Source organism: Myotis daubentonii, chromosome 4 (assembly GCF_963259705.1).
Source record: "Myotis daubentonii chromosome 4, mMyoDau2.1, whole genome shotgun sequence".
NCBI lineage: Eukaryota > Metazoa > Chordata > Mammalia > Chiroptera > Vespertilionidae > Myotis > Myotis daubentonii.
This window is the reverse complement of record NC_081843.1, coordinates 38,662,291-38,677,908: the sequence shown is the minus strand read 5'-3', so window position 1 is coordinate 38,677,908 and position 15,618 is coordinate 38,662,291. Positions and strand designations below refer to the sequence as shown.

At 43.0% G+C, this 15,618-nt stretch overlaps 1 protein-coding gene across 1 annotated transcript; it reads left to right on the top strand.

Annotated features, from left to right (window-relative positions):
- Window positions 1-10,264, top strand: CTXN3 (cortexin 3). Its single transcript, XM_059693724.1, has 2 exons — window positions 1-516; window positions 8,836-10,264. Exon 2 carries the CDS (start codon window positions 8,932-8,934, stop codon window positions 9,178-9,180), a length of 249 nt encoding a protein of 82 aa, XP_059549707.1. The 5' UTR covers window positions 1-516; window positions 8,836-8,931; the 3' UTR covers window positions 9,181-10,264.
- The last annotated feature ends 5,354 nt before the right edge of the window (window positions 10,265-15,618 follow it).

Here is a 15,618-nt window from a genome sequence, read left to right as displayed (position 1 = left end):
AAGGTGCTCACTGACATCCCCAAAGAGGGGCAGTGTCCACAATCAATAGGGAAGAGCAGAACCCCGGTAGATTTATGGCTTTGATTTTGAAAAGGTATGGGAATGCCCTGTGATGCTCCCCCTCCGCCCCCGTACTCCTTTTGAATGTTAATGCTTTCTTGGGGATGATTTCAGACACACTGCTAGGATACTGCCTCTACTCACTGAAGCAGAATCCTCGGAGGAGTTGCTGAGGCAGAACTGAAATCGTGGCTCGCCTCAGAGAAGCAGCCGTGTTGGCCGCTAATGATGCCTCACCCAGAAAGACGATGCTCCTTTAACTCGAGGCTTTGAATGGGAAGTTTCTAAGCCTGAAACAACAGCTTTAGATCTGGGGTGTGCCACCAGCTGCGCGCGGCTCCCACTGTCTCCTGCTTTAACGCAGCCTGGTCGGGAGAATGGAAACTAAAGAAGCTTGTAACTACCTGTAACTGTTCCACCAGGAAATGGATCAAGTGTCGGTGCAGCCAGACTCAGGTACCTGACCGAAGCTGTGTCTGTGACAGGCTAGTTATACGTTTCTCTCTAACTTTACAATTTGTGCATGAGCAATAATTGCATAGATGCCCTTTGGATCTCAGTTCTGAATTCAGAGCTCGCTGTCAGATAAAGTGTAATTAAACAGCTGCTAGGTGAAGTTAATGTGGGGGAGGCGGTGAAATGTCATGATGCCTTTCTTTTAAAAGCATGCTTAAGTTTATAATGCTACTGACACTGGATAAAGGAGCAGTAAAACAGACTTATTTCTCGGGTAAGCTGCAGTAAATTTTATTCTTGAAAGCTATTTGGCCATGACAGTATTTTTTTCCCTTTTACCTCAAATATCCTGCCTTCCAAAATGCAATGGGGATGTTTTAATTTGTTTACAAAGGATCGCAACTCAACAACTCGTAACGACAGTGCTGACGGTCCCCAGTGTCCCCGGGTGATGAGCAGGGTGCAGCCTTAGCCCTTCGCGTATCAGCAGGCACTCCTTTTCACTCGGAAACGTAAGGAAAACGGGGCAGCATAGTAATGTTTGTTGCTTGAAGCTAAAAGTCCCAGCTTGCTAAGGGTGCCTTTTGCGACCCCCAGTTACTGACTGAGACCGGGTGGTATTTTCCTGATGTTCTCAGCTAGGCTGCAGCCTTGCCCTTCTGTCCCTTTAAGACTCTTCAAGCAGATGTCAGGAAGAAGAGGAAGCTAGGGAAGAAGTAAAGCTGAGGGTAGGGCTCAGGCTGAAGAGAAAAGTCTCCTGCTGACTCAGAGCTGACAAGTCCGGGACCGGCAGGGTCCACTCCGGAACCCAGGCCGACCTGTCTGCAGGCTGACTTTGCAGAGACAGACGGCCTGGCCGGCCAGAGGGACCGGACCTCCCCATGCAGCAGTGGGGGCTGGCAACAGTTCCGAAACTGCCTGTTGACATTTGTAGCTGACCACATTCACATGTCTTTAAGATCTGCGTTTATGGGCTTCCTAGTAGCTTTGGGTCTGTTATCTGAGCGTGTAAAATAATATTTACTCTTAGCCGTCCTGTGGATTCGAAAGCACCAGGGCTATTGTATTGGAACAGGGGAGCTGTATTTGGAAAAAGAGGAATATGGAAGTTGCCATGTATTTATGTGAGTCAAAAAAGGGGGTGTTTAAAATGCACGAAGTACCTGGAAAGAGCCAGGAAATCTTTCCCGGAAGTTCTTGGCTGGTCACCAAGAGGGCCACGCATTGCTTGAATTTATAGGAAACATTTTGCAGCTTTGTGTGTATCTCCTGGAATGCAAGTTACTGTTCACAGGGCTCACACACAGAATTTCTGCAAGAGTCATAGATATCTGCAAGATTCATTTGCTTATAAGTGATTTGGTTGCTTAGATGATGAGGTGGATTTTGTGGGGAAAGAGGTACAATGGCGTTGACTGGGATGCTCACACGTCTTGTGGGAGGGTGGGGAGTGGAGGGGGTGGACTTCCTGAGGCGCCAGTTATGTAAACGGCCATGCAGCCGAGGCTTCCTTTAGCTCCGAAAGTAGAGAATAATTCTATTGAGCATCAGTCTCAGGACATGTATTATTTTAATCACTGAAAGCCACGTTAACATTTCAACAGTGAGCTTCAGAACTGTGGCAGAATAATGCCGCACTTTGAGAAAGGCTGTCTGCCAGCTGTTGCAGATCCAGTCCTGCTCACCTAGTCAGTTCCCTTCCCGTGGCAGCCCAAGACTGGGCTCGCTAGTCTGCTGGGTAAACATAAATAGGGCACACGGGGTGTCTTTGCAGGACAAAGCGTCCTGTCTGACACATGTGGAAGTAAACTGGACAAGCCTGCGAGTGTTCTTGCTCAATGGGCGAACTGTTTTTACACCTACTTTTGAAAACGTGTCAAGTCACATAACTAGGTTTCTGGCCTAGAAGTTTTAAAAAAGCAGGAACAGCAATTGTGTGGTTGAGGAGTACTTAAATACAGACAGCGTATCTTAACTGCACCCTGCATGCCAGTAGCGGGCGAGAGATGACGACTTTCTACTCGCTCCAACGTACCAGAGAGAAACTTGCGATGCAGCATCCTTAGGGGATGCTGCTCTCTTGGTAACGGATGTTTCTTTTTATTTGGGGCAATTTACTTAGAATCTCTCTTGCTTTGTGTGCTTACTTGCATAACAGAAGTCAGAAATAAATCTTGTTTTGCACAAAAATGGCCTAAAGAGAATACACTCATTTGTCTTCGCCTGTTTACTGACCACTCACTATGCCAGGCAGGGCTGCACATGCGCTGCATCTGCCGCCACTGTTATTGCAACCGACCGCAGGAGGGCGGGCACTCGGCCCATGACCACAAAAGTGAGACGGCGGAATGAAATGCCCGCGTGTTTGCCAAATGCACTTAACGATCCTACTGCTGTCACTTCAAAAATGAAAAGAAACATGTCATTGCTTTAAGGATATATTTTCTTCAGATCAAATGTTTCCTTACTGTGACATTGTTTCATGAGATGCTAGTGAAATGAAATGGCCAAAGGAAGGCCCCAGCTTGAGAAGGTACATGTTGACATTTATCGTTTCCATGCAAGACATTTGCACTCAGGGTATTTTAAATGACTGCCCTTCCAGACCGGAGAAGCAGATCAGGGTAGAAAGGGCTAACCCCTTTCATAGAGGGAACCTGCTTATCTCCACTTGATTTTTATACTCTGGACCCCACCGATCAGCATTGAGGCCAAGGAAGACTTACAGGGCCGAATAACTGCTTTTCAAATCATGAGATCTGTGACTATTAAAGGGCCATTGTGACTCAGACTATCTGTGATTCTTGGAAACAACCTCTATTTCAAACACAGTGGTCTGACATCTTATTTTTACCCCCTGTCTGTGTCAGCCGGACCCTGAAGTTTGAATCCAGTTCCCTGGACTGTTAGGGGCTAGAGGTTTGAGTCAGTCTCTATTGAAAGAGGCAAAGATCCCAGAACAGCAAGAATTCCCCAAGGAGCCTGTTGTTGACGAAGGGGAAGGAGATGAACCCCGTGGAGATGTCCTGTAACAGGTGCTGCCGCAGAGACGCAGGTGAAGTGCTCCTGGAGGCGGAGCAAAAGCACGTTCCCTTTGGCGAAGGGGCAGGTGTAGGTCCCACTGGGGAGGTGGTGTTCGGTGCGGCCCCTGGGGGAAGAGGAGAGGCCCACAGGTGGGAGCAGGGCGAGGAGAGCAGCACGACTGGAAGCTCACAGGTGGGAAGCCGGAGGTGCTCCAGCAGCAGCAGGTGCTGGGTGAAGCTGCAGAGCAGGCCTTGTGAGGCTTTCACCCCAGGTGTCTGCAGATTCGATTACATGTCGGTTTGTTCTTATCAATACGATGGTCATTTCACTCAGAGCCAAATGTGGTTTGATGTTGGCTCCTTTTTTTTTTTTATTGTGAAAATATATTAATATCTTAGAACAATTCTATTGTCAGGATATGACCTGATTTGTGATCCGGAAAACAGCGGTATCAGGTCCAAAAGGGGGTTAATGGGAGGGTTCGGGTCTTGGCCATTGCAGGACAGAGGTTTTCTGACGGGAGGAGAGGTAAGATCTGAGCACAGAAAGATGAATCCTGATGTGGGATGGAGGAAGGATGGGAAGGAGAGAGAGCCTCTTTGCAAATTACCCTGAAGCGCGTGGCTAATAGTGAGAACGGCTGTGGCTAAGCGTACTGCTCACATGGGTCTTTGTAAGTAATTCAAGGTATTTTTACACTTCGTGAATATCAGGGTCCGGGGAGCCTGACTTGAGAAAAGAGATATATTATAGGATTTTTTTTTAAATGGCATGTTTTAATTAAGGTTTCATTGGTCCGGTATTAAAATTAGACTTTATTTCCCGAGCACACACAAATGGATTAGCAAAGGAAAGACACGGAGGTACTGCAGGAGGCGGAAGGCAGTCAGGATTGAAGTGCTGCTGCAAGTAACTGCTCCTTCTTCTCCTGAAAATAACTGCCTTTGTTATTATTAACACAGGAGGGTTGTGTCAGAATCTCCGGCAGTAATTTACTCGCCCAGATTTCACTATTTATCTAAAAAAAGATTTCATTATTCCGCTAAAAGCAATTGTGAACATTTCCTAAGAACCGTTTGTACCGAAAGGGACATTTTAGTCTAAGATGGACATTTTTTAAATGCACGTGTGTGTTTCTTTTAATATTTTTGTACTGTGGTTACATGTAGTTCTTTTTGTGCATCTTATTATATCTGATGATGTTTCCTTTAACTTAAAACATGCTGTTGAACTTTCCAAAATTGTAAATTATTGATTAGCTGATTGTGGGATTTTAAAAGAAAAGCAGGCTCTTCCAAGGATCTCAATCAGAGCTGGGCAAAACTATGAAATAGCTGGCATTTCTTTCCAGATCTCTGTGTCCCCAAATCCCTTTAAACCATTTCCTATTTTCTCATCTGTGCCCATCATCTCCACTCCCCAGGGCTCTCCTGCTGGGTCACCTGCTCCCCCCGGTCCTCTCCAGCAGCCTCACTCCCAGCCAGATCTCCCTTCAATCCCCTTTTATCAACCACATTTCCCCATCCTTCAGGTAGGAAAGCTTTCATAGACAAATGCCTACGGTACTAATGTGTCACTTTCCTTGGTAAACTATTCCAATTTAATATCCTTTAGTGGTTTGACCAAATGAAGTAATTTTAATAGGGACTTGGGCACCACAGTTTCCTGGGAGGGAAGAGGCTTGCAATGTATAAAGAACTATAGAATCGTCAAAACACATAATCTGGCTGCGAAGAGGGTTAAGCATATCCTCGCATCAGCCTTTTCATCAGAATAAGGTGGTAAAACTGCAAATTAAAACTGATTCTTAAATCATTCTAATCGGAATCAGATGATGAGGTTATTTGCTGGGGCTTCCTGGGATGGTTGTCCATCACTGAAGACCCCAAATGAATAGCGTATCAGCTCTAAAACCTGAGTTGTGGGGAAAGCCTAGGAAGTATGAGATGTTGCGATAGGAGAAAAGAATTTGGCATTTGCCTTGTGCTAAGGACAACGCTGGGGAAAACTGCACCTGGGTGTCAACATGGCTCTTATCAGGCGGAGGTGCACGGTGGGAAGGGAGGGCTGAACAAGGTATTGCTATCCTGGTCAGCCAGCCCATGGATAGGGAATAATTATCACAGGCTCAAAAGGCCCTATACCCCATTCTTTGCTTTGAATTTCCACAAATCTAGGAATCTATATTGTACATTTATCCAGGGGTGGGGAACGTCCAGCCCGTAAGGCCCATGGAATCATTTGGTCTGGCCTTGCCAAGGCAGTAGGGGTGAGTTAATGAAATGTTTGACCAAATACAGCAGGTTAATTTTCAAGTTGATAATTTTGTATGAACCGTGAATGATGTTATAAATATCCAGACGGCCCTTGGCAGAAAAAAGGTTCCCTACCTCTGATGTACAGTTAATGATCTTAACTTTTCTATATTTCCTTTTTGGTTTATGTTGTGTTTTCATAAGGGATTTTCTGAAAATGCAAACCTGTGTTGGGAATAGACAAAGAAGGACTCTGCCCTCATTTGGGGAAATGGACCTAGACTGGGACCTAGTATGTGGGCGGGAGGGCAGGGGTGGAAGTGTGGGGACCCTCAGAAGGACAGGAAAAGGCAAGAGGGAACATGGCAAGGACATCTACTCTTCTGCCACTACATGGCTTTCTTCTGACCCCGCCCTGGGAGACTTTTGCATTGGGGATGAGTAAGCCCAGCCTGGGCACTTTGGAGGGTCCAGGCGGCCCCAGTCAGAGCAGTAAGGGGAGCTGCATTGGAAACTCTGGCCACATGTCCTGCCCGCTCCCCACAGCCCCAGTTACCTAGCGATTAGCACCCAAGCAAACCCAAACCAAGCCCAACCCATGAACATCCTCTATAGTCCTAAGGAGCTTATCTTTAAAAAAATACAGTCAAATTTTATCCCAGTCTTACTTCAAAATAAAAATGAAGCATAAATGAATCCATTGCAACTATTTCGGTCTGAATTTTTTAAAAAATTCAGTCATGGAACTGCAAAATATTCTTTTCCCCCAAACTGGTAACTCCTTCCTCCCACTTACTGCTTGTCATTCCCTTTATAAGCTGGTTTTTAAAACTGTGATTTTATTAACTGTGAAGTGTCAACATTCATGCAAACTGCTGTGATAACTACAGCCATACTTCAGTGTGATGATTATAAGTTAGCTGAAGAAATACAGCATTAATGCCTTAGGTCATAATTTATAGTTTTATTTGGTTGCTTATTTTCATTGAGCATGATTTTTTGAATCCATGTTAATTTTCATACCTGACTACTCTGCTATGTAATTATTCCAATAGACAGATTTATTAATAAATGCATCATATGATTTTTCTATATAGCAATGTGTAATATAGATGCTCTTCTTTACACGGTTTGAGTTACATAGATTGAGTTCAATATCTGGAGCTTTTAGTGGTCTTTGTGCACACTTCAATTTGTCTTGAAAGACAAACAGCAATACCCATAATCCTTAATTTTTTCCCACCAGTAAAATGTCCTACTTTTTCTCTCCACCAGATTGCCTTAAACAGTAGGAAGCCACTGTAAGCTTTAACAAGAATGCAGTCAATCAACTCCTTTTTCCTAGCTCAGTTCTCTGAGTGCTTCCCAGGGTCGGGTATTGAACCTGGCCTGGGCTTTCTGCAGAGAAAAGCAGGAAGTCTGAGATGCCTCCTTTCTCTCTTGGCTCAGGCAGGAGAAAGTGAAGAAGCACCGCAGCTCTTAGTCATGTCCTGAGTGAAGCAACACTTCGTTGTTCTTCTCTGTGTACTTTTCAAAGGCATTCATTGTCATTATAGCAATAGGAGGTACACAGGCACTTCTTCCATCTTTACAGTTTATTGACCTCTCCAAGGTCCCACACTTATCCGATATACTAAAAGCGTAATATGCTAATGATATGCTCAAACCACTCAACCGCTCACTATGATGTGCACTGACAACCAGGGGGCAGACACTCTGACAGGTAGGTTAGCTTGCTGCTGGGGTCCGGCCGATCAGGACTGAGCGAGATGGGCCAGACACGCCCTGGAGCCCTCCTGTAGTCCTTTCCTGGCTGGCCAGCCTCCTGAGTCCCTCTCTGGCCCCGATCATGCACCAATGGGATCATATACCCTCTTGCAATCCGGGACCCCTCAGGAGTTGTTGGAGAGCAGGTTTCAGCCCCATCCTGCAGGCCAGGCTGAGGACCCCACTGGTGCATGAATTCATGCACGGGGCCTCTAGTTTAGTAATAAAGTTGAGGCCAGAGGCTAGAGCCCAGGACCTGATGCTCCCTGAGAGAGTTTCTACATTAAGCCCCTTTCCTTTCCTTTCCTTTCCTTTCCTTTCCTTTCCTTTCCTTTCCTTTCCTTTCCTTTCCTTTCCTTTCCTTTCCTTTCCTTCCCTTCCCTTCCCTTCCCTTCCCTTCCCTTCCCTTCCCTTCCCTTTTCCTTGTCCTTTCTTTCCTTTTCCTTTCTTTTCTTTTCCTTTCTTTTCTTTTCTTTTCTTTTCTTTTCTTTTCTTTTCTTTTCTTTTCTTTTCTTTTCTTTTCTTTTCTTTTCTTTTCTTTTCTTTTCTTGTCAACCCTCGCCTGAGGATATTTTTTACATTAATTTTTAGAGAGAGTAGAAGGAAGGAAGGGAGGAGAGAGAGAGAAAAAAACAACAACACACACATTGATATGAGAGAGACATTAATTGGTTGTCTCCCACACATACCTCAACTGGAGCCAGGGATCAAACCTGCAACCAAGCTGCATCCCCTTGACTGGGAATCAAACCTGCGACCCTTTGGTGCATAGGCCAATGCTCTAACTGCTGAGCCACACTGGCCAGGGCAAGCCCCTTTTCTAGGCTCAGTTTCCTTTCACTGAGGCTGTAGAGGTCTCTGCTTTCATGGTGCTTATAGTAGGTTGGCTAATGCATGGTGTTCAATCAATGGTATCATTATAGGGAGGATGTAAGAATAATTTTATTGGAGAGAATCTAGATGAGACTTGGCATGGAGGCTGGGTTTGGATATCAAGTTGGCAAGCACACCTTGAGGTCCACATTTCTCCTTTTCTGTGCTCTGGTTACCTTCCCTGCCCATCCCTCCTGGCCCCACGTGGCTCCTCTGGGGACAATGTGGTAATTTCATACAAGAGTAAAATATTCCTCTGTATAATTATAGAGAATTAGGGATCTCCAGTGAAAACACTTAGAGATTCCTTCTTCTCTCTGAATAACATGATTGTGAGACTAGAAATAAAGTTGCTCTTTGTTAGCTATTTCCTTTCCCCCCTCTTTCTTTCTTCCTGCAGAGAACTCAGCCTCTCCAAGGTGCAAGCACCATGATCTCAGCAGACTGACAATGGAAGGAGAGGACACTGGGCGATCCTGCGCTCTGGCTTCCCTGGATGATGGATGGAGGACAGCCCGTCCCTTCGCCCCCAGTGCCCTTCGGGAACTCGTTGTCAGATTCTAGCATGTCTCTGGAGCAAAAAACCACGTTTGCTTTTGTGATTTTGCTGTTTATTTTCTTGGGCGTCCTCATCGTCAGGTGCTTCCGGATTCTTCTGGACCCATATCGGAGCATGCCAACCTCGACCTGGGCTGACGGACTTGAAGGCCTGGAGAAAGGGCAGTTTGACCATGCCCTAGCTTAGCAGGGCGGGAGCAGGACCCCCTATGAGGAGGGGAACTGCTTCATGTCTTGGCAAGGAACTCTCTATCATCAATGTTCTCAACAAATAATCAAGTTTTAGTGACATCTGGTCCTAAGACCACAACCCATTACTCAGTAAACATGCTGTTGGGTTAAGACATTTGAGCATATTGGAAATGGAGACTTAAGTTACTCACCCAAAATAGAAAGGTTTCCATTTCTGTGTTTACTCAATGAATGGATGTTGTCACGGGTGGGATGGTGAAACCGAGAGCATCGACGCTGACATAAACTTTGCCATAAAATGAAGCGCTATCCAACCTGATCAGAGAATAAAGACTAGAAAGGGTCGGACCCTGAATCTGGTGACAGGGCCAAGAAGAGATTTCCTTGCTTTAATCGTGTCCCTCACGTTATTTTATTTTCATGGGAATCTGGGTCCCAGGCAGAGAGTGAGGAAGGTTATGCTGAGTGGACCAAAAGCAGGTACTTGTTTTTTCCTAAAGCAAGGAGTATGGGGAGGCCATGGGAGGGCTGAGAAGACATGGTTTCATTCTGGGAAACTAGAGTGAGGATGATATTTTATTTTTAAAATAAAACTGAGTTCAAAGGCTTATAGAGGTTTAAAACTATTTACCAGGCCAGGTACATTCTATGTATTCATATTAATGACATGTATAGAGTAGAGGTAGCTATACATAACCTGAATTTACTTTCTTTACACAAACAGCTGAAATAATAGGTTAGAAGTGCAGCTTGAAGTTGTGTTTGTGTGTGCTTTTTTAAAATAAAAAGTTAAGTGTTTAGAGGAGGAGACTTTGACAGTCTCAAGAGAATTGTGTGTTTATGACTGAATATAGAAACCAAATAAAACTTTTCAAGGCACAGAAGTGTCTCCCCTTTTATTTCTCCGAGACTACGCGCCTGGAGGCCATGCGGTATATCCAACGCTGAGTGTTTGAGTGTTCTGAGGGCGAGAGAAAGAGCAAAGACCATGAAAGGTCATCTGATTCATCCCTCTGCCCTTTAAGGAAAGGCTCCTACAAATGATCTTGTACCTATAAAACCTATTTAAGCACTATTTAATTCCACCAAAAAGAGAGATGTAAAAACCTCTTATTCTGACTTCCCTTGGTGAGAAAACCCCCTCAGGCTGTATTTATAGTCTATGTCTTTTAATTTTCTCCTTAGCTAGCCATCATTTTTTAAATAAAAAAATTTAAAAAGATAATTATGCCTAAAAAGGCAGCCCTTAGTAAAACTGCTTTCTTGTTTCCTTTCTTTCAAAACATTCTCTGGGGATCCTGCTGCCTAGATTTCTCCCTCCCCATGTCCCCTTGATTTTCTTCCTTTACTTAAATAAAATAGCTTTATTGAAATATAATTTGCATATCATACATTTACCTTTTTAAAGTCTACAATTCAGACCCTGGCCAGTGTGGCTCAGTTGGGTGGAGCATCATCCCATGTACCAGAAGGTCATGGGTTCATACCTAGTCAGGGCACATACCTAGGTTGCAGGTTGGATCCCTAGTCTAGGCACATATGGGAGATAACTGATGTCTTTCTTTCTCTCTCTCTCTCTCCCCCTCCCCCCTTTCTAAAAATCAATTTTTAAAAATTTATAGTATACAATTCAGGACTTTTAGTATATTCTAGAATTGTGCAATTATCACCACTAATTCCAGAATTCTATATCTAGTAGCAGTCACATCCCCCTTCCCCTCAGCCTGTGGCAATCTCTAATCCACTTTCTGTCTCCATGGATTTGCCAAATCTGGATATTTCATACAAATGAAGTTGTAGAATATGTGGCCTTTTATGTCTGGTTTCTTTCACTAGCATGTTTTCAAGGTAAGTTCATTTATGTTGTAGCATGCTCAGTATTTCATTCCTCTGTATGGCCAAATAATATTCCATTGTTTGGCTATACCACATTTTGTTTACTCATTGGCTATCCTGTTTATTTATTGGCTAGTGTAAAGAATGCTGTTATGAACATTTGTGCAAAAGTTTCTGTATGGATATGTATTTTCAATTCTCGTGTCTATTGCTAGGAGTGGATTTGCTGGGTGATGTGCTAACTCTATGTTTAACTTTTTGAAGAACCGTGAGACTATTTCTCACAGTGGCTGCATCATTTCACATTCCCATCAGGAATGTAGGAGAGTTTTGATTCTTTTCTTATCTCTCTCCAACTACTCAAATTTCTTCTTTTGCTGTAGAATTTATAATTGAACACATTACTTCAAGAATGAGTCCAATGAAAAAGAGCGAACCACCTTGTGGGTTTCTATGTGCTAAAAGCTTAGTGATGCCTTCGAAGAGCCTTTGCTTCTAGATCTAAAGCAAAACCCTGATGCTGATGTGTGGTCATCCTGTGGTTTATTAAGCCACCTTAGTATTTTTGGTGTCTTAATACGTAGTTCCTTAGCCCACTAATTATAACGTTTTCTTTTTTTTTCTTCAAATGTGCCATGCCATGTATGTCCTTATTAAATTTTTTCTTATTTAATAAGGGTCTAATCAAACCCATTCACGTATTTACTGAGCACCTGCTTTGAGCCTGGCATTTCTAGCACTGGAGAGAGAGAGAAAGCAGAGGGTTAGTTCTTGGTCTCGAGTACCTCTCTACCTTGTTGAAGAGCTAAAACATGAAAGAAGGTATGTGCCTGAATCACTGTTCAAATGATTAAAATAGACCTATGGTTGTCATATCATTAGAATCATCTGGGAATTATATCTACTCCACAAACTAATTTTTGTTATACAAGTTGTACATTGTCATGGTAAAAAAATGTAGAAATCATATGGAAAAATATCAAGTAAATGGCAACAGTCACATTCTGCCTCCTTAGGTCACTCCTCAGTTTCTCCTGGGGAGCTTGGTGAAAATGTAGATTACTACAGCCTCCCATCCCTAGAGGTTGATTCTAGTAGAATTAGGTCAGTGAACAAATGCTTTAGGAGCTAGAATATGGGAGAGATGGATGTAGGCTAAGATAGGCAAGGAAATGATGCGGGAGACTATGGCTCGGCTATGATAGTATATATTTAAGTGTTTGGTATAAAGCTTTATGCCAATGTAAGTTGTCATTATTTTGAAAGAAATTATATCTTGACCTCAGAGATGGAGGTGTTTTAGATATGTGCAAAGGAAGAGAGGAGGTAAAACCAAATAAGGAAAAGGAGGTGTAGGTATGGGGCTTACAGCCTCGCTAGAGAACATGGTCGGAGGCGTAGCTGGAGCTCACGTGGGGAGGATAAAGTGGAGCTGAGCATCAGAGGGTCCTAAAAGGCAAAATAAAGTGTAGGAGTCACTGTAGATTCATGAGAAAGAACATGATGCGAAGCGTGGTTGTCAATTTCAGTTTCCACCCTTCCTCAGAGCAACACTAGAATCCACGTCTGTAATGGGAACAGACTGAAATAGCCACCTGCCCTCTATGAGGCTTTTGAGCACAGGACTGCCAGCAAGTGCCACAGGGCCTCCCACAGCCTGCTCTTCTTTCTTTCCTCCCTTTATTCCCCACTCTATTTTTGTTTTTCCTTCTCAGATTACCGCTCCTTGTTCAACCTCCCCTCACTGGGTCTCTGTCCAGAGCCAGAGTACCATAACAAGTGAGAAAAGGCGTTGGGCTATTCAGAGTAAATTGATCCCTCCCGTGTGAAGTGCTAACACTGTTTTAATTACTCAGGGCTTCTTGGGGTGAACAGAATATTCTGGAAAGGTCACATAAGCCGTCTCTGTCCTAGCTTTCTGGCTACAGGGGTTACAGTACAGCATTTTGCCTACCTTACGAGATATTTATAACGAGTGCAGCTGCCCTCTACCGTTTATATCTGCAACCCAGGATGAAAAAAAAGTACTTTCCCAAGGTTACTCTAGAAGACAGCTGCCTTTTGATTCAGAAAAATGTGGCAAACTCCTTCTCAGTCTGAGTCCTGACTGGTTTATGCCCCTAAGAGACCCCAAGTTCTAGGTCAACAGTGCTCCCTCCAAGAGAGCTTTTTAAATACTGAGTAAAGTAAGTCTAACACGGGGTGTGAAAGAGATTAACTTGACTCCTGCTGTTAAACTAATGAACATTCCAAGCCAGATCATTCTCTCGCTATTTCTAAGGGTTAAAGCTGAAACAAAATAAGCAACAGTTTTAAGAGGCAGAAGTTAGAGTAGATGCTTATAAATACATAAGAAAAAAAATGCATTCGAGTTCCTTTTTTATTAGACTCATTACACCATCTTTTATTGAAACACTGAGGCTTTTATGTTGTAAGTATATTGATAAATTTGATGTGATGAGAAATTTTGCTTGTCCACCATAAATCATTTTTTAAAAACTTTGTAGTTTCAAGATGTCGACTTTCAGAATTGACATGTAGAATATACTGAAACACAATTATAAAAAAAACAACTTTAAGCCCCAAAGTATTGAGTAAATTGTGAGACATGATCTGTGACATCTGAGATGTGTGTCTACTGATACAAGAGGAGTATCTCAATTATTGATTAATCACAAAGTTGTAGAGTAGGGCCATGATCTCCAGAAAAAGTACCCAAATCACTATATGTGCATATGCAATCTGGGAGCAAGCTGGCCTGTGTCAGAAGAGGTTACTTGAGATGCAAAAGAAGGGCCTGGTTAACTTTGTATCTCCTGTTTCTTAAAAGAATAAATGAATTATTTTCAGATAGATGTCTACCTCTTCAGAAGCAAGGCCTCCCCATCCTACAGGGCCCATCACACCAGCCAGTGTGGGGCCTGTTCCAAAGTTATTATTATTATTTTTTTGGGTAAGAATAGGATTCCCTGTGGGACTTAATATAGAGTGAAAATTTTGTTTCCAGTTTCCTGACATAAATTGCACTCATGGCGTGTTCTAAAGCAGTGGTTCTCAACCTTCTGGCCCTTTAAATATAGTTCCTCATGTTGTGACCCAACCATAAAATTATTTTCGTTGCTACTTCATAACTGCAATGTTGCTACTGTTATGAATCATAATGTAAATATCTGGTATGCAGGATGGTCTTAGGCGACCCCTGTGAAAGGGTCGTTCGACCGCCAAAAAGGTCGCGACCCACAGGTTGAGAACCACTGTAAGCATTATAAGAAACTCTATATCCCTCCATCCCACAGCCTCTCCCAGTATCCTGATGGATGTTCCTATGCTTTAGGATAAGAGAGATTCCTTTGAAACCATCATTTAAAGGGAATTTCCATCCTTATTTTCTCCTAAGCCCGTTACCTCCCTCCCTAGAGCTCCAAATTTATGGCGGCTTTTAAGAAAAGAAGGTAAGTCTTCCTAGATCCTTTGGAGTTTGAAAAGCTGGAAAGAAACACTGCTGTCATCTATTTCAACCCCCTCACTTTACATATAAAAAATACAGAAGCAAAAAGGTCAAATGGCATGCCCACAGTCTCGTCTCCACTTATTTGTTATAGTTGCATCATCTATATATGTGGTGTGCAGTTGTCTTTAAAGAGCATGAGCAGTTAATAAATCCACGAAGTGAAAAATGTACATTTTCTAATTGACAGGATAGTTATTTTTAAATCCTCTCTCTCTCTCTCTCTCTCTCTCTCTCTCTCTCTCTCTCTCTCTCTCTCTCGTGTGTGTGTGTGTGTGTGTGTGTGTGTGTGTGTTTTAAGGGGGGGGGGTTGAAAAATGTGTTTTGTTTCTTTAAAAGACTCCTATGAGCAATGTATTTTCTTTTGAGATATTTCCAAACTTTGGTTTAAGTATCTAGATTACCAGAAGTATTTCCAGGTAAAGTATAAAGAATTCCTTAGCAAAGATTCTGTTTCTCAACACCTAGGATAATCCATCTAGAATAAAGCTCCAGACTTTCTTTATTTTCAAATAGAACTTTGAGCTTTTTTTCTTTTTTAACTGAAGAGGCCGACAAAGGAGATGACAGCATGAAGTTCATAAAGGCTATGGATGCGGCCCCGTGTCCAGTTTATCAAAGAGATGTCTGGATTCCCTTGGGACACAGATAGAGCATCAGAAGACAGACAGTAAAGTATTTAAAGTTTGAAAGAAGCCTTTTTTCTCTTCTGTTGTGCATTTTTTCCTAGTTACTTCATTTCTTTCTTTCCTTCTATTTTCTGAGAAGTGGAGTGCTGGAAGAAGCTCAATGTAAAATTAAATGCAGTACTTTTTTGGCATGCGACTACTTCCTCAAGTCACAACAAATGGCTGCCTGACTTCGTCCTGCACATGTCTAGCTTCTGAAGGAGTCCATCCCATTCTGAGATTGGTCTGTTTTTTTTATAAACAATTTCATTATCTGTGCATCTTTCAGTAATTTTCACCAGTTGGCCATTGTTTTTTTTTTTTTTCTTAAGTAACAGAGTTCTACTACTCTTTAACGTGACAACCCTTGAGGTCTTTCCTCTTTCTGCAGGTCTTTCCAGGAGAGGCATAGATAGCATTT